Raw genomic sequence first — 23,599 nt, 5'->3', positions numbered from 1 at the left:
TGGAGACAGTAATGGGAGGGAAAACACCAGGATGGGAAAACACCTCTTGTCTCCGCAGTGCCTCACCACTGCTGGCTCCCGGCAGGGAAAGAGGAGGGCCGGGGCAGGTGTCAGATCACATGAATAGCTGTTTCGAATCGGAGCCCTTTGAGGATCCAGTGGGGGAGAGTCCAGCTCAGTTGGAGAGGGGGGTTGTGTATCACAATCTGGGGGCAGGGGGAGGGGGCTGGGTAAGGTTTGGAGACAATTCTTTAAGGACAGTAACCCCAAACCTAAGTTAATAAATAAATATCAGCAGAGATTTTACCAGAAAATGGTCAATGTTGTACTTGGGAGGCTGCGAATGTCCTGAAATTGGAATATAATGTGTCTACATCCGCAAGAGAGAATCTCTAGCTTTCTTCAACTTCAGCCATAAACCGTTGCTTGAACCCAAATATTACTCCCCTCCCATCCTGGATATCCAGATTCTGCCTCTGTGTCTATGGGGAGGGAGAGTAAAAGTTATGGCTCCAGAGGGAAAAAGGATTGATGTCTTAATTCTCATTTGCACTCGACATGATGATGACCAGCTACAGAAATATTGGTAGAGGATCTTTTTGAAAAATAAATGAATAAATACCTTCTTGAAAACTTTACTTTTATTAGAGAATCTAGCCCAAGTGTGGAAAATTTAAAATCACTCTTTACCAAAACTGGCTAACAGTAAGCTTACTAGAAAAAAACAACAATAAGCAGTAAATACCTACACTTAACATTCTTAATTCTGGGACAATTTTATGATTCATGCTGATGTACTTGTAAGGTAAATCCTTCTGTTTAAAAATAATAAAAAAAAAAATTCTCACATGTAACACACTGTTTTCACACTCATATACACATATAAAAGTTGGGAGACCTGTCTCAGAAACACGTTTATAATGAATATACATATTATCGTGAAATAAAATCTGAATAAAAATTTTATTCCAACAACATTTCTCTATTTTTAAATCATGTTTATTGTTTAAGTTTTTATCACAGTGGAGATTAACTTATGCTTAATCATCCAATTAAGTGCCTACTGTCCACTTCATCCAATTCCAAAAAAGCAAAATCAACTCATTCATACACTCTAAGTCCTGTTACCATCCCACCATTCATTGCCTGTGTCTTTTTTCCCCTTTAACGGCAATATTATAAGATTGTGAAAAGGTATAACTAATAGGCTTATATGTGTAATACCATTTCTTCAAGTATTCAGGGAGCAATATATTTGCCTGCATTGTACATTAGAAAACTACTTGTGACATTATTTCTAAGTACAGGAGAGCGGCTCCTGGTGGGCGTGTGATGAAGTTGTATGTCATAGTGTATGACAAGGATTTACAGCATTCTAGAATTTTCACAACTCTTCCCATGTTAGTGAATGTCATTAGGTAAATGTTCTATTCTTCTACTCTGGTCAGACATAAGATTTCAAACTACAAATAAATAAAGCATACACTCAACACGCGCAGTGCAAATGCTAAGTAAACAGGATGACACGGGATAAACTCATAGTTGCCAACGAGGGAATGGTTTGGTCGGGTGGTCCTGATACTATGATGTCTGTAACTTAACCCCTATTCTCACACGAATACTGTCACTGTCCCCTGTCACCAGAACGGATCGAAGAGCCTGCCGAGGTGGGAGTGGAGGGAGTGAGGAGGGAAGGAAGAAGGCATTTGCCAAACAAGTGGTACAAGTCTTCTGTCACTTCTTTCTATTGGGTTGAGCTTGACCTGCTAACCAGACCCCAAACCTCTCAGACAAGGCAGGTGCCCATATGGGAACTGTGAGTGGTCCAGTGAAAAGAATCTAACGTTGGCACCTATGTCAGAGAGACTGCATGGCCCAGACAACAAAATGGGATGAAGAAGGCGGTTTTAAACTTAAAACTTTGGGAATATCACACCTGAACATTCAAAAATTATGTTATAGAAAAGCCATCAAACCGTTACAAAAACATTCAAATAATGGCCCTGTTTAAAAATGCCACATAAGCAGTAATCTTCAGGATTTTGAACAAAAGTCAGAGCTTTGTTGCTTTGTCTTAATTATACACTTAACATAATGCTATTCATTAAAACGAAGTAGAAAAAAACTATAAAAATTCTCCCAGAGGCAAATTATTGGCAGGAGGGGGAAACAGAAGTAAAATGTGACAACCAATTCACACATTTACTTAGGTGCGTGGTTTTCCCCGAGGGCTGTAAGAAGAGGAAAACAAAAACAAAAGAACAAAACAAAACGAAACAAAAACTGAAACAAATAAACAAAACCCCCTAAAAGGATAAAAACTGGTGCCATTTATCTTTCCATTTTCTTCCTCTGCATTCACTTTTGAGGGAAAAGTGTTCTTTCACGGTAGTGTTCTGAGTTCCCATATATATTTAAATCTAGAAAAGAAACATTTGGATCCTAACTTTCTATTTCATTTGTGAACATGTTGTACCTACAACAAATATAACGAGCAGCCAGCTAAAATCCTCTGAATTAGGAAACACACACACACACACACACACACACACACACACACATACACACACAAACGAGTCTTTTTAAGAGAAAAGAAACCCTTCCTTACTGGGATATACATATATCAAGATTTAAAACTAAGGTCTGACACAGTCACTTAATTGATTTAAATAATTAAGGCTTCTACAAGGTTCAGTGCCAACACTCTCTGCATCAGTATTCAAATAAAATACATTTTTTTGCATTTTAGGTTTGTGCTTTTTTACAGCCATCTTAATTCCACAGAATTTCATTAGTAAGATCAGATAAGGGGGTGTTAGAATTGTTTACTGATGTTTTACTTTTAGTGGTGGTTAGACTAAATTATAGCCATAAAAATTCAATGCCTGAACAGATTTGTTACTATCGGGTGGGCTGTTGGCTCATTTCACCTTCTTTTCGTGTTTAATATGGCCATTTCTTTTGTACTTGCCATTGAGAATGCCATTATGGTAATGTCCATTAACCGTGCTATGCTTATTTCTCGACCACAAACTTTTGATTTTTCTGTAGATAAATTTTGTCACCCAGGACAAGAGGAAGTAAAACAAGGCAGCACCAAGCAGAAGCACAAAGGCAACATCCAGTAAAAAATACTGACAGAAAGAGATTTTATGGACGGCGGCCCGTAGGTGATGGGCTCCGTTGTGACGGAGGATGTAATCGATCCAATAGACAGTCCGATTGACGGGGTGACCAGGTTGATCCTTGTGGATTTCTGAAAGCTTCTGAGCCGTCTGGCGGTAGCTGCGGAGGGGAGGCAAGACACAGAATGATCATGTCGAGACAAGCTCAGGATCATGACTCCCTAAATTTAAAACTGGGGAAGATTAAAAAAAACAACTATCCTTGGTTAAGTGCCTTCCACACATTACCTTACGTTAGCATAGCAAAATCAATTTTAAACAGATGAGGAAAATGAAAATTAGAGAGACGAAGTCACCTGACCAGGATTACAAGGTCAAGATTCAGGTTCAAGTTTTTCTGACTCCAAATCCCATACTCCTATGCCATACCATACCTCTTATGCACATGGAATCCCTCTCTCCATATGCTTGTAAATTCTATTAAGTCAGTGAGTCTCAGCCAGGAAGAGGGGTAAATTTAGTAGATTCTAAAAGAGAGGGATGGAGGAAAAATGGCAGAACTTTGTCTCAACACCTTTTTCTTTTAGCAGCAAGATTTAATTTTGTCCTGACTTGAAATAACATTAAGTGATAGTGTGAGATTATTATGTTTATTAAACAGACAAAAAGGAGTTGACAAGCACTCTGAAACTTATGTGACATTATAGGCTGTAGCTATTTATGTATGTATATATATGTGTGTCTGTATAAAGAAAACTCTCTCTTAAATGATTAATAAATCAACTACAGAGGAAAATCACAAAAAGTGATAAAATATTATATCACCACTTTAATTTAAAATACGTAACTGCACATTTGTGTGCCAATCTTTGACACTTGGCCAAAGTCCTTTTGAGCATGGATCCCTGATTAGAGTTTGCATTATTTAAACGTAGAACTAATTTCCACCAGGAGGTGGGCGAGCAAGAGTATCCCAGAACAAATTCACTTGGAAAGAGTGTGCAGGACAGGGTTGTTTGGTTGGAAGTTAGGCTGGAAGGTGAACCTCGTTCATGGGTGCTCAGAATGACAAGTAGCCTGGTTCTTAGAACCAGGAACCAACAGATTAGAGAGACTGGCTATTAAGCCAGAGTTCTGGGGAGGATTAAAAAAAAAAAAAAAAAAAAAAAGAGACATGTTGGGAAGATCATTCAAAAGATCTCATTAATGGCCAAAAAGAAAACTGCCCTCCCTTTGTCAAAATGGCAGTGGGATTAAACAGACAGGGGAAGTGGTGTAGTGGAAAAGCTGGCAAGGAGTCAGTAAGAGTCTGGATTAAATGTCAAAGAAATGAAAAAAAAACAGATATAACTGCAATGTTTCCAACTTGGATGATCACCTGGTAGCCACTGCCAGGATACAGAAACACAGAACACAGGACAGGCTGGGGGAAATGATCTTATTTGGGGATGTAATGAAAGGTGAGGTCCAGAAAGCAGCTAGAAATGTGAGGCTGGAGCTATGGGATCATTAGTGCCTAATGAAAAAGCTATGAGTTAACTGCATATGCTATTCATAATTATTGATGAATATAAATACTTATGCACTGACTGGATAACCTTCTTGAGGTTATGACTTAGCTCTAGCCCTAACCATTAAACTTTAACAAATGTGAAAAGAACAAATTTGAGAAGCAAAAAAAAAAAAAAGAAAAAAAACCCCAGTAGGGTCTTGCTGGGACTGAGAGAAAAAGCAAGTCAAGGCTATTACTTATAGTTTTCTTTCTATAGAGTCACGTAGATTGAGAAAAAGAGAGGAATATTATTAGCCTCATACTGCAGATTAGGAAAGAGCTGAAATGGTTAGGACCATGTCATACATTTGCTAAGTGGAACAGCTAAAAAGTCAGCCATAATGTTCTGACCCTCAAAGTCCATGATCTTTCTGCTAAGTCATATCGTCTGCCATGAATTGAAAAGTTCGTAAGAAAACTACAGAACACTGGAAAATGTTGGTTAACTATTGTTATCTTAAAATTGTTTTCTTATATTTTTTAATAATTACATAAGAAATTAAAAAGAAAAAGTACATTTTCTCTATCAAAACAGCCTCACAACAAAATGACTGTTCTACAATAAACCCAGTGGTATTAAAAGTGTAAAATCTCACCCAGCTATTAAGAGGCCATCCTCACCTTGCTCTGTAACCTATCATTATTTCTAACTGATGGCAAAAGATAAATTAGAAACTTCTGAGTACTCTGCTTCGTGGGAAATTTCTCACAGGGTACAAGGACATCTTTAAAATACAGAAATGAAACATGGTATCTTAGAAAATTAAAGTCAACTTTCTATATCAACAAAGAAGGAGGATAAAAAAAATCTCAGGCACCTAATGTCACTGAGAAAATGACCCATTCTTTAGAGATGATACACAGATTGCATGTGACAAGGATTCCTCTGTGGGGACTCTGACTCCTGGCACTGCTGAAAAATCCAGTGCCTTCTATGGAACTCCAACAGGTGCACTGATCCGGGACCAGTCCTCCCCTGCCTCAGTTTCCATGAGCACAGAGTGAGGACTCGTCAGTCAGACCCTTAAACCCTCACCTGGGAGTGGACCTGCAAAGCTGGGTCTTTACTCATCAACCCAGTCTTCTAAGACTCTTCCTTTCAGAGGGAGCAAGTCCATTGGATCAACTGGGAAGGAGCATCGGGGATTTCACTGACCAGTCAGTTTGAAGGGGAGGAGGTAGTGTCCATGCGAGAAGTGTTCTTAAATTTAATGGTAAGTGGCACTGTCCTTTCAGCTAGTTCGCTTTACAATTCAAAATTTCTTCCAGTAGGAATGTGAAGATTGTAGGGGGAAAAGAACAGTGTGATTAAACTGGTCACTTAGGCTACTTCTAAACTATTCCTTTCAATGTCTTAGATAAAACTCCCTTTAATAAAAAACAAAATTATCTTGTAAGGGACTTCGTGACTTGCACATTGTATTTTACAAAAGACCAAATGTCTCCTGTTAAAAGTTAACAGTCACAGGCTGGGTATGTGCTAAGTTCGTAAGAATTAACTACCTATCTTTCTCTACAACTTGCTTTAATAAAATCTCCAGATTCAAAAGAATTCCTTTTAAAGAACAAAAGCAATAGCTTGTTATTAGATAAATCCAAACAACAAGTAAGGGAAGAAGATGTGCTTTAAGTTATAAGTTAAAAAAAAAAGTAATAATCTTTTAACAATATTGGTTACTTCGTTTGCACTACAATAGCCTGGATACAATTTTAATGAATCAAATCAGCCTTTTCAATAATTACTGCATGTTAAATGTGGAACATTGTCATATATTTGAAACAAATAAAGATAAATGACTTCAGTTTACATATAATTACTTTTAGCAAAGAACACCCTACACAGATTATTGTCATTTTTATAGTGACTAAGACATCTTTCTACCCTGAACCTACAAAAGTCTTCAGTTAAATATTTAAACTTTTCAAGGGTTATATGCAAGTCTCTTATTTATCTCATCTGCATACTTTGGGGAAGGACATAAACTTATTCACTGCACAAAATAAAAACTATTTTGAAATCAAGCACTTAGATATACTTAAAGATTGCAGAGCTGGGGTTTAACTGCAGTGTGACCCAAGACTGTAGCCTGGTCTCTGATTTGGCCCCTCTTATGCCTCAGAGAACACAGCCAGACTCATTTCGTGTTGATAATCCAGCCTTTTGCTTTTTCTGTATGACAGACCCGATCTCAGCAGCTCTGCCACTACCCCCTACAAACTCTTCTTGAGGGCGGCATTTTACAAATCTTTCTAAGAAAGCCTGTATGAGATACATAATTTTCCATGTGAACATCATGATTTGAAAAACACTAGACTTTTAAAAGAAAAGCTAAGAAACACAGATGAAAGGGTCCCAAACTCAGGCACCTCAGATCACAGGACACACAGCCCCAGGCACCAGGAGTTGTGACCCAGATGCTGGATCCTTTAAGGGGTCATCAACTCATGAAGGCTGCCTCTGAGCCCACCCAGGGCAGCATAATGAACCGCAGTGTGCTCGCATCCAGCCTTTGGTATAAAAACTACATCGTTTTACATGAAAGAATTTTTCTTATTGTTGGTTGTTTCTTAGACTTGGCAGTGTTTCTCAATCCAGTGTTACAATAGATTATATCCGGTTCTCAACAGGAAAAGTTCACACTCTTCCAGACCTTAACGTCATTTGAAATGTAAGATCAACTAAATGTCACATAAAAATGGGAAAACTGCTGCTTTGTTGTAAAACTACGCAGGCCAACTCTCTACCCTTTGAGGCTCAGTTGTGAATGGTGTTAACTCAAGACACATCAAGAATTTAAGACACAAAATAAAATAAAGATTCTAATTCGTTATGCACCTGAGTAAATAAATCGGAGTTTCAGGGACACCCTGTGTTAGGGAGACCCAGCACCAGGTGGTTAAACAGCACTGGCTTTGGAGTCAGACAGTCCTGGCTCAAATTCCTACTGCAACAGCTGTGCAACCATGGGCAACTTATTTAAGCTCTCTGAGCTTCAAATGCTTCATCTCTACAATACGAAAAAGGAAAAGGGTGATCTAGAGTTTCTGAGGATTAAAATGAGATAAACACAAATTTTGACACACTGTAGGGCCCCTATGGTAGCTTCTTCCTTCCCTTTGGTAAATCTTGGTAGAATATCATTCAAAGTCTGGCTAAATGATTGCTTTTTTAATTTTTCAAATGACAGAAACATGCACAAGGCATTATACACAGGAACCTAAAGGATATTTCTACAATTGGTTTACTGACAACCTATTGGCAATAATCAGCTATTGACAAATGCTGTGGTAGACAGATTCACCTGCTTTAATATGAGTTGAAACCTCACCTGGGGTTATTGATAACTTGCACTAGTGCTTCGTACAGCTCTCCTTCAGTCACCGTCTTCCACTCCAGCAGTATCCCCATGCCCTTTGCCTGTACCCGGGTCATAGTATCATAATGGTCTCCGAAGAGTGGGATTCCCACTACAGGTACACCGTGATACATAGTTTCAAAAATACTATTCAAACCACCATGGCTCAGGAAGGCTTTAATATTTGAATGGCCTAAAGAAGCATTAAAGAAGAAAACAACTTACAATATTGCAGATTACTCTAGGAAGAGATGTTCCAGAAATTTCTTAGATGTTGACATTATAATAAACATGCATTTCAGATATAGGATTTTTAAAGGCATAATTTCACTGATTCCTGCTCTATACCAATTACAATGCTTGTTATATACGTAATTATCTGATTTGTATGGATCAATTAAAAGCCTTTTTTAAGTATTGAACATTTACAGCTTTAAGAAGTATATTACAACCTTCTCTCAAAACACAAATATCACCTGGGATTTAAAATGTCCACTGCATTCAAATGGACAGTAATCAATAAGATGTCAATGAAAGCAAGAAACAACGACAAATACCAGGGTGCAACCACATTCTATTAAACACAGACACCCACATTCTGGTTCCTCAAGCATTTATCTATGTTAAAGTCAAACACACCTTGTAAAAAAAATATGTAAAAATGTGGGGCTGGATTCCAGATGTCCGTGAAGAGTTTCCGTGCTCATCCGAGGAGAACACACACATAGCACTCAGCATTCACACCATTCAAGTCACGTCACACCTGGGCTTCACAATCTTAGGGTCCAATTTTACATTTTAGGTATACATGCAAGTGGGGACAGACAGTTATAAAAATCAGTTATAAGAGATGGGACATCCTATCACATCCAGTTGTCATGGGGATAAAAGAGATAATTTCTCAATATTAATGAGGTATTTAAAAGTCCAGATCTCCTTGTGAGCAGAAAGACTTGCATAAGAGGTGTAAGACAAAGAAACACTGCACTCAGGAAGGGTATTTCCATGGCCAGGAAGGAACTACAGCTTGCAAAAACACAAATATTTCAAATAAACCCACGTCAAGTGAAACGGGAACTGTGTGTGTGACCCTGGGTCTTGGTGGGGCTCCAGGACTCTCCCACTCTGACATCTAGCGGGCTGGTCACTCAGTGTCTCTCGCCGTCCTGACCCACAAGTGGCTTCTTAACTCAGCGCACTGAAGGGATCTGCCCTCGCGGTGGATTTCAAGCTTTCTTTTCAGCAGCAGAACCCTTTTCCTTTGAACAAAACCTTACCGCCACCAAGCCCAGCCATGAAAAATAAAGCAGAGCTGATGCGTGGAGAGCAGGGGGAGGTGTGTGTGTGGAGGGGGGAAGACCCTGATTGGGTTCCTGCCTCTCATCCTGGAGGAATCTTGTACCATAGCTAGACACCAACAGAGGACCCACCAAGGTCATGGCTAGAGTTAAAAAGGATGCTAATCTCAGAAAAGGCAGAGAGCTGGGAGTCTGAGGAACCCAGAGGAGAAGTGAACTTGAGAAGGGCCTCTGGGTGTAGCTACATCCTGCTGTAGAGCCTCATGGAAGAAAAGCCTTGAGACCAGGCTGAGTGTTCCCAGACAGCTGTGTCCCAGGGCTGCCCTGAGATGGCTGATGGCCAAGATCTCTTACCTGCTTCTTTCCTACCTTCTATGGAATCTGAAGTCATAATAGCAAAGACAAAAAGGAAGAAAATACAATTACCAAAAAAGGTAAATTGTCTTATTTTTTTCTCAGTTTTACCATTTATAGAATAATATTTATAATAAAGTAGATGAATAGGAATTTTATATATATAATTTCTTACTGTTTTTTAGTTACAAATTTAACTTGCAGGTTTTTAGGGGGTCAACTGAGCTTCTAAAAGATACTTCTCAAGAGTCTATTTTTAGGAACATAATTTAAAGCTGCTTTTACATAATCTGTTAGATTAGAATTATTGAACAAATAAATGATGGTCAAGATTGCCAAAATCAATAATATTTTTATAATTTCCTTAATAAGTAATATCTTAAAGGACAATATGGCATTATGTTTTCCTAGAAATTTAATACTATCTGTGCTTATTAAAGAGAATTATTTTGATTCAAATAATTCAAAAAAAGATATGCACATAATTGGTATTTTAATTTTGAGTTGAGGATCAGAACTCCAGTAAGTAAATAAATCAAAAGAAAAAAATATTAAAAAATGCCCAGTGATTTAAGAGGAAATCGAGGCAGATAATCCAAATAAAGTTAAAACAAATTGACTGTTTCTTTGGCTTTCTGCTTCTCTGTGGTTTCAAACAAATGAATAACTTCAAATTTCCCTGGGTTCTCAGATACATCTGTGATAAAACTATAATACAAATCTAAATTTTCACTGTTTTAATTTTAGTACTTTTAGCTGATCAGCCTAACTCTAGGTATAACTTTACACACCACTAATTTATATATTGTTCAGCATATTTTTCAGAAAATGTAAATTTGTGACTTATGTAAAAATTTTAATTTATAGGCCCAAATGATTATACTTTAAAATTATTCTCCAATGACTAAATATCTGACTTGTGGGTCTGAAATCTAGGACTTAAGATGCTAGATGACAGAATGACTCTATCATAAACTACACACAAACTGTACAAGCCACTCAAGTGTAAAACTCACATTCACACAATTAAAATCTAAAAGCCCAGTAGGCACCCACATGTCATGACATACCAAGTAGGTCATTTTGCGGTAACCACTCTATGAGCTTGGTGTTGTTTCCTAGATTCTTGGGCTTCGTTCCAGAAAACCTGAAAATGTATAGCAGACAATGAAATCTTCCAAAAATCAAACATTACTCCTGGTATGGGCTCTCTGGTTAAATTTTTAGATTTAAAATAAATGTTACATGATCTTTTGTCACTATTCTTTAAGAAGAAAACCATGCTTTAGTAACAATAAAAATTTAAGCTTCTTTTTCAAATTTTCATTCATTGAGGGCTAAATAAGAAATGCTTTGCTTAAATTGAGACCTATTTTCCTTCAGCCCTTCTCACCTATGCACAGACATGGAGGGAAAGCAACTCAATAAACCTATGCTAGAAAATCATTTTCCACCAGAACCCAGAAGGTGAAACCGGAAGGACCAGGGAGGACCACCCCTGGGTGGTCAATAGCTCAGGTCCTTGACACTGAGAGCCTGAGGGGAGGTGTGAAAATGGAAAGAAAGCAGCAAGTACCCTTCCCCAGCGTGGCCCCAGAGATAGCTCTGGGGGGCAAAGGACTTAATTAGGCTGTTTCCTGCCTTGATCTTTGAAAGATAAACCATAAAGGTGCTTAACAACTGGGAACATGGCAAGAGTTTCAAATGAGCAGATACAAACTGTCCTAAATAAAGCAGGTTTTGGGCTAACCCTAGTGGAGGAAATCTAATAGGGCTGGAATCCAAAGGGATAAGGCTTGAAAGGTTGGAATAAAATATGTATCCATTTCAGAGCTCAGCCGGGAGAAGCAGGAGCTAATCCTCACACAGCTGTTACAAAGGAAAACCCGGATTACTCAGAGCCTACTTGTGTGGCTTGAGACGGTGGTGCCGACGTTGTTCACCGCTGTACCCGTAAAGCGCTCCCCCCAGTGGTGGGGGCAGGTACTAAATAAACACACGCTAAATAAGAGTTCAGGTCCGATTTTCACACATGGGGTTAGAAATCCCAGAGACAGACACATGTTGGCAGGGCCTCCCAAAGGAAGCTGGGGTAATCACATGGGTCTGTTTCAGTTGGCATTAACTGGCAAGTTACTGTGTTTTTAAAGGTCTGGTCTCTTGGATAAAAGAAATCGAAAGCATTTATAAACGAAAAGGAAGCCCAAAAGTTTCCACGAAATATTTTATCTACTAAGTCATTCACCCATCATTTTCTACCTCATTCCAACACTGACTCATTTGAAGGAGTATGTAGAAAGGCATGCAATTACACATTTTAAAAATGATAATTAATAAGAGAAGGGTAAATGAGGGTAACATAAAAGTGCACCCGTCACAAGGATAAATCATTGTGCATCGTATCTGCTTTCTATGCTATGGGCTAGACGTCTCTTTATCATTACACAATATTATAAATAAGTCCCTAGATTTCAATACACTAGGAAACAAAGTGAAAAGTCAGGGGCATCCTACTAATCTTGCTGAGGAACCAACAATGTGCTGGGCACTACTCAGACCTGTGGGCTAAGCAAGAGGATACTGAAAATCCACAGAGAAGAAACAACCTACATTATTGCCTTACCTCCAAATCACTTTTTGGGGCAATCTTCCCAGAGCTCCGGCCAGTTTGTTAGCGATATCGTCTGACAGATACTTGACACCAGCTCCGAAAGATACCAGGACAAAGCCATGTTCATTAGCACCATTTACCCACCTTTGGAGATCCTATAAATCAAAATGCAGCAGTTACTTTTACAAAAGGATCATATAGTTCATAATCAGTGTTATCAACAGCCCAGTTTTTAAAAAGCTTTCAGATAATTTTCTTAAACAATCGGAAAGTGAAGAAGACATACTATTTTCCTTTAAATAAATGCTGTCCTTTAAAATATTTCATCTGACAATGCTAACTAAAATAAGGATGGGCAGATAGTTAATTTGGCAAGCACAGTAAATAACGACAACAACAAAAAATCAGTAGCTAATGGCCTGATATCTCAGACATAAGAAAAAAACTGAAACTGATGTTTTAAAACATGGTCAGAGATAAATCTGTATGAGGATATAAGTAAAAGATGTAGACTGGACAGATGACAAAATAATTAACTACCACCCCCCCGACACACCCACCCAGGGAGATTTTTATTTTAGGAGAGGCTCATTTTATCTTAGTCTAAGCTTGATAATTTTCATCTCTGAAGAGCATACTGTATTATACGACTGAGGAAGAGAAGAAAGTAGCTAATAGTTCCAAAGATCCAGAGGCCTAACAAGTTTCACTATTTCTCTAATTATTTCTTCAACTCTCACAGAATAGAAATCATACATGCTCTACAGTCAGGCATCCAGGGTTCTGGAAGTCCCTGAGCAATCGCTTTCCCTCACTGTGTGGGAAAACGCTAAGTCCTCAAACACATCCACCTACGGCGGACAGACGCAGGGCCACAGCAGGTCTGATGTTAAGCAGAGACCACCCTCAAACTGCAGGAATTATTCGTTTCACAGGAAGACACGTTAACACATCTCTGCCAGTCTGGTGCACTTTACTGAAAGTGAAAGCAGTTTGTTAGAAGGGATACCACCCTTGCTTTATTTTATTCTGCAGGCATGAGCTTGTTTTTACGGTAAGTTGTCCCTTTGAATAAGTCTTTGTCAGAGACACTGAGCTGCAGTTTCCCATATGAAAATTAATAAAGCCACAGCACTTTGAAGAACTCATAATTCCACGTAAGGAAAACAAACATGCTGTCTGTCGGCAACACCTATGCCATGATGTAGTCGCGAAAAAGGGGACAGACCCACTTTGTATTCAGAAGGCGCAGAGTGAGCTGCCAGGGTGACGTCTCAGACCCTGCAGCTCTCTCGTTCAGGAGGAAGAAGTCACTGCGATGACTGTCACCCTCGCTGTCTTAATTTCACACCACTTTCTGGCTTAATCTGATTTGCAGCTGGGAGGTAACTGCTCAGTAAGAAGTACCATCACAACGGCCTCACCGCGTAGCTCAGAGCTGAGTATTTTTTAACATGGAACGTTAGGCCTCTCTCTGCCTTTCTTTTTTTTGCTTCTTTCCTCTTTACTTTTCTTTTTATCACTTAATGAGATCTGCGTTAACTGGCTCTATCACATTTATTCTTAGCAGGGAGAAGGGGAACACATTTTATGCCCCCAGTGAATTAGTGAACAGTGTTGTTAGAAGACCAAGACGGAAAGGAGGGGCACCCTTCTGGCTACTGAGTGAGTAAAACAGGTTATAATCATTTATTGTTATCAAAACACTTACTTTTCCAGGAAACTCTATTTATTAATGAATATAGATAAGACATAGAGAATACATCAACTGTGGATTAAAGCTTCTAACTTATATTCTACTACATTTACCAAGAATATCACATGTGCTGAAAATTTAACAGTGTGAGCTGTGGATTCAAAGAAACAAAACAAACTGATTGAGAATTTCCCTTTCCTATATAGTCTTAAGCCAGACCTACTTAACACAGATATAAATGCTGCGGAGTAGAATGATTTGAATACATATGGTATTTTCTCCCTACGGTTTGTTTTCAAATAATTTATCACCTACTATTCAATTCTCTAAAGATAAAACTTTCAGGGTCAATGCCATTTACAAAACGTTTACATTCAGAAATACAAAGCCGTAGGGGAATAACATTATTTAAATTTTGTTTCCCAGGGACTTAAAAGGTCTTTGGGCTTCAACTGACTTCATACATAGCTAGTATAAAATCTTCTCCAGTTGTTTGTTCTTTGTTTTGCATGATATAAAATGAAATCCATAAACCTATCTGTCCAGCTTTTTTCCTACTGTAGTCATTAACCATCACACAAATATATTCAAGTATAACGTCTTTATTGAAATGGAAGGGAGTAGAGAAAAGATTATTCATTATGGTTCCCTTCAGGGAAAGTACTCAGCATCTTGGATCATATTCCACTTGGCTTGGAGGGGAGAGTGAGGCCCTAGGTGATACCCCTACTGCTATGTCCTGAGCTGAAGGCAGAAGAGAGGAAGTGAGAGGCTGGAGCAGAGGGAGTGAGGGAGGGACACCTGGCTGGTCCTGGATGGGCCACCTCCCAGCAGACTCCAACCCGCAGCCTAAAGTCACAGAATGTTTGGTGTGGCTGATGTTTCGTGGGAACACAGAAGGGGCTGGGTTTGGGTTTGGCTGCGAAAGTGACCTTCAGCTGGTGTGAGAAGATGCAAGAGCCAGAGGCTGAAGGGATCTAGAATTTGCTCAACTCAGGGTGAAGACTTTGGAACTGGAATTTCAAGAAAATGTGTTTAGCTCTCCAAAGGACTGGGACGCCAGGGGCATCTCAACTCTACACAAGTATGCAGTATTTTCTGGAATTTAAGACCTTATCAATTATAAAGTATAAATTGATTTAATAACAACTCTTCACAAAGGAAAACGTCCTTCATAATAAATGTGATTAATGTAAAAAACGAAAACCAAAAACCAATTCTAGAAGCCTACCACAGCTAAAAATATAGGCACTTTAGAATCTCCCATCCTTGGGGCAAATATCAATTTTTAAAAATTGACCTGAAATAGCAAAACAGAACAAAACACCTCACAATATCAACAAAAATCACACATATCTAAGAGTAGAGTAAACCTAACAAAATATATAAGATGCACATAAAGAAAATAAGAAAATTTTGCCAAAGGACAAAAAAGAAAACCTGTTCACACGAAGAGATGTAACATGCACCGGGAAGGAAACATCGATGTTAAGAAGATGCTAATTTTTTACAAAATTAAGTTCAATGCATCCTCAGCCTATATTCCAAAAGGATTGTTCTTTGTCACAGAACTTGAAAAGCTGAGTCTAAAATTCATCTAGAAAAGAAAATATATAAGAAAGGCCAAGAAAATTTTGAAAAAGAACAGAGAGAGGGCTTATCCTTCAAGATACTAAAATGTACTTTAGAATCTAGAACCATCACAGTGAACGTCTTCAGTACCAGGGGAAGAGAGAGCAATGAGGTGACAGAGAGACTGCCTGGCAGGTAGGAAGTCAGGGTTTATCAGCAGAGAACGGAGGACATCCAGCCATGAACTCGGAAAAAATAATGAGTTAGAGGTCCTTCCACTAATACAAAATACAGAAAGATTAAAAAGTTAAATGAATTAAAATATATGAAATACTTAAAGAAAACCCACAAAATTAATATTATTGCATCTGGGTGGGGAAGACCTTCTGGAGCCAGTCACAGAGCCCAGAGGTCATAAATAGAAAAGACTGATCGATATAACCAGGGAACAATCAAAATCTATAGTATGAAAGACATTTAAAACCAAAGAAAGATAAATCAATGCATGAGTACTTGTAACACATATAATAATGGACTAATGTCTAAAACAACATAATGAGGGGAAGAACACAAACCACTTGGGAAAACATTCACTTCACAGACGGAAAGCAAATGGGATAAACACGGAAAGATGTTTCGCTTCATATGGTTAATCAAATACAAATTCAAACTGTTTTCACCTCTTATTCTCTCCATGGTCTACGCAGCACTCTATTAGATGCTGTCAATATATTATCATTTAATTCATTTTAACTTAAGAATTAAATGTAGTATTTACCTTTAAGTATTCCATATTTTTATGTCAACTTCTTTTTTTGCTAAGTGGTCCCTGGGTTTATTGTCTTACTTCGCAAACTTTTCCCACTTTTAGACTATCTTTTAAATATCCATACTTTCCTTTAGTAATTTTATATAATTTCATTTCTTTAATTTTTAACCTTTCCTCATCCGGAATTTTTTTGGGGAAAGAATGAGACCGGGATCCATCTTTATTTTTAATCAGTCAGCCTTCTCAACAATACTGAATATTTCATCTTGTCCTCATTTATTTGTTGTCTCAGTAATTCCTAAATTCTACTCTGTCCCACTGGTCTGTCTGTTCATTCCTGTGCCTGTGTCAAAGAGTTTTATTTATTGTGCTTTTATAGTACATTTTAATATTTGCAGTGTTAGATTTATCACTACTATTCATTTAAGGACTTTGTTTTTTTTAACACATCAACTGCCATTTACTATCAGGACCACTTCTAGTACACTCACGTATGTTATGGACATGTGAGCATATATGTACAGAATAAACACGTTACTTCACCTACCCCATGAGCTCAGAAATGCAGTCAGCATTTTATACCTAATTGGCCAGCGCTGCACACAAGGCTCCACTAGGTGGCGCAGCAGGAGCAGAGCGTGGAGGTCTGGGCTCTGCAGAGAGCTTCCCAGACTCAGGCCCCAATCCAGAGCTTGTATCTAGGGTTTTTCCTGCTCATTGTCTAGGGGAAGGAATCTGTCATTTCCAAAATGTAAATAACAGCAAAATCATCACATAGTGGGTCAAACATGAGGCAGGAAAGAAGCAACAGTCAGGTGCTTCTCTCACTCTATGACCATGAATAATTCCATTTCTGTGCAATTAAAGTAACCAGTTTAGACACTTACCTACACTTCGCTATGTAGCTTCTCAAAAGACAACCTCACAATAAGAATAATCATTTTATCTTCTTGTAGAGTTAAGTAAGTAAAGCGTCTTAAGCCCTTTGTGGAAAAAGTTAGCATAATAAAGAAATATGGATAATATATTTATCATAATCAAATGCTACATATTAACATACTTCCTTTTTTTTTGATCATGACCCGGTACACGTGATATGTTTTCTTGTACTGCCGAATTTCTTTTGCTAGAGTAATTATACACCAAATACCTTGGCTTGGTTGTGGGAAGAATAAAGCAACCACAGAAAGTATCTCTTCTAACCCCCTCCCCACTTCCCTCCAGGTAGCACAGTTCAAAATGAGCAGGGTGAAGTCGCCCTACTCTGTGAGACAGGAGATGGGGATGGAACAGAAACCAAAATGGGTACCAGTGTTAGATTGGGGGAACAAACACTCCCAGGGTATAAAACGTTCAATAACTTTAGGTAATGTTTTGATATGACGAATGTCGAGAAAACGGAAGATAGTGGAAAAATATTCAAAGAATGAGAGTTGAAAGCAGGATCTTGAGACTTTCAGAAAAGATAATCATTGGGTGACTTGGGTGACTCCTTTTTGATACACTTAGCTTCCTACCCAAAACAAACAGAAACACCTTATTAATTGTAGCCAATGTAAAACACATCCCAATTTCAGAAATGCAAAAGCAGACTTTTAAAAGGTAATCACTCTAGAACCAATGAAAGAATATCTAATTAAGAGCTGGGGTGGCACAGGCCCACCCCTACCCTGTCTAGGCTTCATTTTGAGGACATCAGAATCTGGACTGACCCCGAGGGAAATCTTTAACAGCTCCGAGGCCTAGGGACAGACCAGGCTGCAGAGGTTAGCACCAGATCTGCCCTGACGGCAGCCTATGACCCAAATCTACTCCTTTCTCTTCCCACAAAATAGAAGCCTTGAGAGGGGGCCAGTGCGGCTGAGAAACCAATAACACTGCATCCTTTGTCAGCGCCAACCATTCGAGGCAAAGAATGCCTGGACTGTGAGAGAATCCTACACAGAGATGATTGGTGGTGGGGGGGGGTACCTCTTTTTTTATTCCGAACATCAACATCTTTTTTTATTCCGAACATCAACATCAACTCTCTTCCCATTTGAAAGGGTTCAGGTGGGCTGCACAGAATTGAAATATTCATTCTGCAAGACCCATTAGGTAGGATAATCATGAACATTTTCATCAGGAGTCATCAAACGTGGTCTTTGACCACTGCTAGGAGAGTTAACCATGACTTATTAAACAAACGATAACAAAAAAATACCACTGGAAATACGAAAGTTACCATTAAGAATGGAAACATACCAACCATTATTTTCACTGAGTTAACTGGCAAAGGATTTGGTTTAAACCCCAGTTCCATAATTTGCTACGCAATCTTCAGCAAGCTAGCTGCCTGTTCTCTCTGAGGCCCAGCTCTCCCATCTTTAAAAAGGCTGATAATACTTCACAGGGACACTGGGAAGATTAAACGAAGTCAAATATATAAAAGTGCTTTGTCACATAAAAAGTATGCTGTTATTTTTCCCTGGGCAGGAAATCTGATAAGCAATACACAGATTATGGACGGAAATGATATCACAGTGAGAAAAGGGGAGAAAAAATACAGTCATTCTGCACCAAGATATTTTCTCTCAATTACACATAACTCCGTTTTGCCATGTTTTTGATTCTTCAGAATAAAGCTGGTTAAAACAAACACACAAATGAGAAGTAGTACAAAAAGTGTTTTCTGTGCAATATCAAATCTAATTGTCAGTGTTTCAGAATATTCAAGTTATTTCTAAGATTATCTAAAGGGGTTAACCACAGCTAACCCAAAGAAGCAATAGAGTGGTTATTGTCAAGGTGATGGTTCTATTTAAAAAAAAAAAAATCTCAGAAGATGTCTTCACTACCACAGTGAACATTCAGAACTAAGTACCTAGCAGGGTGTATTCATTTCCACTGAGATTCTGCAGTATCTTTTTTCTTTCTCATAAGGCTTTTAATTTTTGGCATTACAGTTACAATGAAAAGAAGTAAGCAAAATTTGAAACCCCGACTTGACTTTGAAGACAGTTGAATTTTCAAAGCTCTTAAAACCTTCAAGAAACTACACACAGTCAGGATATCCCAAGGGTATGACCGTGGCAAGGTACAGAGGGCACTCCAAAAAGAAACCACTAGGTGTAAAAAGATGAAAATCTCACAAGAAAAAAAAAAAAGTCCAAAAAATGACATCTAAATCTTTCTCATGTTACAAAAGGAAATTAAGAATCCAGAGGCTTGGGGAGAGAGAGAGAGATGTGAACATGCTGATTTGTAACAGTCAAGGAGAAGGGGGGTGTCGGGGGAGGGCTACAGATGCAGAAAGAGGAGGCACGTGTTTTCTTCGCACGTGTGACTGCAGCAGACAGATCTGCGATCCTGGGACATTCTTTCCAAAACAATCTGCTGTCAACTAAATGCTCAAAGTTCTGCTGAGAAAAAAAAAAAAAAAAGGCCATTGCTATCAAATACTAGTTAATCGAACAGTATTCCAGCATGTCAGGTGGGCTTCAGGGTCTACTCATTAATTGAGCAAACACTACTGAGCACCTGCTGTGTACCATCCCTGGCATTCTTCCAGGCACTTGAGACATATCAAAGAATACATTACATTTGTGAACAAAAATTCCTGCCCTCAGAGAGTTTACGTTCTTAACAACGTGCGCATAATCTAACTTTCTACCCTTACCTCCCATCAGGTTTCTACAAGCATCCACTCTTCATTCCTCAAATACAGCCTGTGGTACCTGGCATTTTCTCCTCACAACACAGTTGTTTATCGCAGTCCCGACAAAGGATTCTGACTCTGTTATCTCTCTCAGGGTGCATATCACATCACTCGTAGTGTGTGAGTTTATGCACAAGACTTTCTCTCTTCTTCAGTGCTGAGTCATAGTAGGTTTTCACAACTTTTTCTTTTAATAAATCAAGAAAGCTAATAGTAATCCACATCCTTAAAAAAGATAAACAATAAATACATTGCTTTTTTTTCATTCAGTTCCTTAGATAAATAACACTGTCTTTTCCCTAGAAATTTGAGCTAACAAAGAGAATGTTGGGCATTTTTTAAGTTGAACAACATGCCCTGTTTGGAGAAAATATACCTGCCCGCCTTCTTCCTTCTAGGAAAAGCAAAATGAAGCTTTCTTTGGGATAATCACAATGTTGGGTCACAAAGACACAATGAACAAGGCAAAATCCATGTCTGGGGTGAAGGCAGATGAGTGAAATGGCTGTAATAAAGTGAGATTCATGCAGGAAAAGACTACCGTAGGATGTTTTACAGAAGATGGGAGAGTAGAGTGAGGAGACGGGGCAGGACGGAGCTGAGAGTCTGACCCAAGGCAGCGCTTGCGAGAAGAGGAAGCAGTGGGTGCAGGTGGGTGTTTCTCAGAACCAAAGACTTAGTGAGTGGTTGGGAGAGGATGGGGTCTAGCATGACTTCCAGGTTTCTGGCTTGGAATACTTTTACAGTTAACCAAGAGAAGAAACATATATGGAGATGCAGGTCTGAGAGGGGAAGAAGAGTTTATATTTGAATGTAATGAATTTTAGATTTCTATGTAATATCCAAGTGGATCTATCTAGAAAGCAGTGGGAAATAGGAAACTTGGGAGGGAAACTGGGCTGTGCATACATCTTTGTAGAACCCTCAGTTACATCGAGCGGAAACACGTGAGTGTCAGGGACACTAGGAGACCAGTGGTCTCTTTATTGCATCTTTCTCCCAAAGGGAACGTGGTGAAGAAATTCCTGCAATTCTTAAGGAGAAGTAAGAAAAAGAGATTCTGGGTCTAAAATCCCTAACAGAGTAAATGAGTTACACTTCTGCTCAGAGCACTACTTAGAACGTGGTCCGCTAGTTCAGTGAGCAGGGATGCAGAAAACAGAAGGGACCTGCCTGCAGTTTGAGCCCAGGGGAGCCCCCAAAAGGTCAGTTGGGCCCTATGCTCCATCCCGTTCCTTCAGGGAGGACCCCAAAGCAAATCAAAGTCGCACAATGACCATGACTGTGATTCCACTAGTCCTCTTTCATCTGATGGCTTTAATTCCATGGAGTCCCAGGCTGGGCTCTGCAGACCACCTGCAAACTGAGCAGGTGGGAGCAGCCGTGTTTACAGCTGGAGTCTAATAACCCATTGAATTCAGCACCATTCAGGCAGAAAAGACAGTGACTTCCTGACCAGCAAAACTAGCACCTGGCCTAAAAGAAGACTATGTGAAACAAAATAAGGACGTTTGAGAAAGGAAGACCACATAAATTTTTATATTTCTTAGAACTCATTATTTTCAGCTGAGAAATTCCTGCTAAAAATGTCTCTATAACTCCCTGTCCTATCACATAATATAACTTAGAACTATAAAGAAATGGACATGGTAGTTCACTGACAAGTATGTTTTGCTCTATGTCTGAATTAAGACATTGGACTAAAATTAAAAAGCAAAGTGAAATGGCATATAGCAGAAAGAAACTGGACAAAATTACCTAGAAGCTGATTAGTCTTTATTTACCTGTGCAAGAGAAGGATGTAATCATTTTATTCCTTTTATGATAGCATTTCATTATAAATCCTAACTCTTTGCTCTCCACAATATTAACAAACTTGTTGTTGTCTCACTGGGAACTATAAATAAAAAATTATAGATAATCTATTCATTTTTATTTTTAAATTTAAACTTTCCTCCATCAATTTCAGCATCTGATTAACACATTTAAGGGCAAATTATTTTTTAAAAAACTAGATACAGGGAATTGGTAAGTAGTCTATCTAGTAAAAACAACCTAGGAAGATATAAATTATTAATCATATGTGAAAATCACAGCAAAAGACATAGGACGTACATTGTGCAGTAGACTGTGTTTTCCCAGCAATAATTCAAGCAATAATGTCACTCTCGCACGTGCTTTCAGAACCTTCCTACTTCCCATCATGTGGGGCTGTGTACACAGCCTTTGAACCTCGGCAGGCTTGTGACTTTCCTGATCAATAGAATTTAGTGGAAGTAATGACATGTGCCCGTAAATGCTAGGCCATTAAAAAAAGGATACCGATGCCACCTACTTTCTCTCAGAACATGCACCCTTGTGCCCGATCACCCTGCTACGAGCAGATCCACACCATATGGGGGGACCACAAATCGGTTTTCTAATGGCTGCAATTAAGGTCTCAGCCACCAGCCAATATCAATAGTCAAATACTGGACTCAATGAACCTGCAGATGATTCCAGCTTCTAGCTCTCAAGTTGTCCAGCTGAGGCCTCAGACAACAGGAAGCACTGGAAAGCCATTCCTGCTGAGCCCTGCCTGAATCACTCACCTACGGATTCTATGAGCAAATGACTGGCTGTTTAAATGTCACTATGGGTGTTCTTACAGCTCGAGGAACTGGAATGTCTCAAAAGATCTTCATGTGCTTACTTTCTCAAGAGTCACAGATGGATTTTAAAACAGAGCTAAGAGAGCCGCATGAAATCCCTAGCCCAGAACTTTCCTTTTTCACAGAAGAGACTGGGGGAACAGGGAGTAACTAACCATCACTGAATACCTACGTTGTGACTTCTAACCCATCTCAATGATTTCTTCTAAGAAAACAAAATAATGAATAAAGTTGAGGTCCAGTAATAAAAAAGAACCTAATTCGGAGCCATGGACCTATGATCCACATCAATACTTCAGTAGAGACAAATGTCATATTTACCTGGTATTTTCCCCAAACAATTCTTATAGCCACGCACCCTTTTGATGTGTATTGATATTAGCAACGGGGACTGAGTGCAGTGCCCTTAATTAATCTGCAGGCATATTCATGTCATCAGTAATTCAATACAGTTAAACTGTCATTGGTCCCTTTCAATGCTCCAGGCAATAGGTGCCAGGAATACAAAAGAGCAAGACGTGGGTCCCTGCCCAGAACCTCCAGGTCAGATGCATGGGCTTCACCATCAGCTTCACAGGAATCCTGCCTTTGCCCCATTTCCTCCCTCCACGCTGGGGAAATGGACACTCTGGAAATATACTCCCAAAATACTCATTTACATTAAATTTCTGTACATTGTAAGCCAGTTTGCTCTTGATTTCAGAGTTGAATTTCCAATGGCAAAATGTGATGACAAGCAATTAAAAGTTGTATGCTAACAGTTCCCAAAACAACTGGAAACACACTGATAGTTCAATTATATTAAAAGCCAAAAAAAAAAAAATTCTTTGGCAACTAAAGAATCCCTTCATAAATCAAAGAAAATCTCTCTTTCTGATGTTACTATACTGATGTTCAGCGTTTTGAGATTATAAACAT

The 23,599-nt window shown here is 38.9% G+C and overlaps 1 protein-coding gene across 4 annotated transcripts in view; it reads right to left on the bottom strand.

Moving 5' to 3' along the window:
* Positions 1-626: 626 nt before the first annotated feature.
* Positions 627-23,599, bottom strand: part of UGT8 (UDP glycosyltransferase 8) — a 73,195-nt gene continuing 50,222 nt past the window's right edge. For 3 of the 4 annotated variants that reach the window (XM_032462350.1, XM_032462351.1, XM_032462352.1), the window contains exons 4-7: positions 12,309-12,451; positions 10,756-10,832; positions 8,007-8,226; positions 978-3,285 (exon numbers count right to left, since the gene is read on the bottom strand). In XM_032462350.1, the coding sequence (XP_032318241.1) occupies positions 2,922-3,285; positions 8,007-8,226; positions 10,756-10,832; positions 12,309-12,451 (804 nt within the window). In that variant the 3' untranslated portion in view covers positions 978-2,921. Of the gene's footprint in view, positions 3,286-8,006; positions 8,227-10,755; positions 10,833-12,308; positions 12,452-23,599 lie in introns of all 4 variants that reach the window. The other variant, XM_032462354.1, reaches the window with a different exon arrangement.

The sequence above is a fragment of the Camelus ferus genome, chromosome 2 (genome assembly GCF_009834535.1).
Source record: "Camelus ferus isolate YT-003-E chromosome 2, BCGSAC_Cfer_1.0, whole genome shotgun sequence".
In the NCBI taxonomy this organism is placed as follows: domain Eukaryota; kingdom Metazoa; phylum Chordata; class Mammalia; order Artiodactyla; family Camelidae; genus Camelus; species Camelus ferus.
Note: the sequence above shows the minus strand (reverse complement) of the source record. Positions and strands in the feature narration are given on the sequence as shown.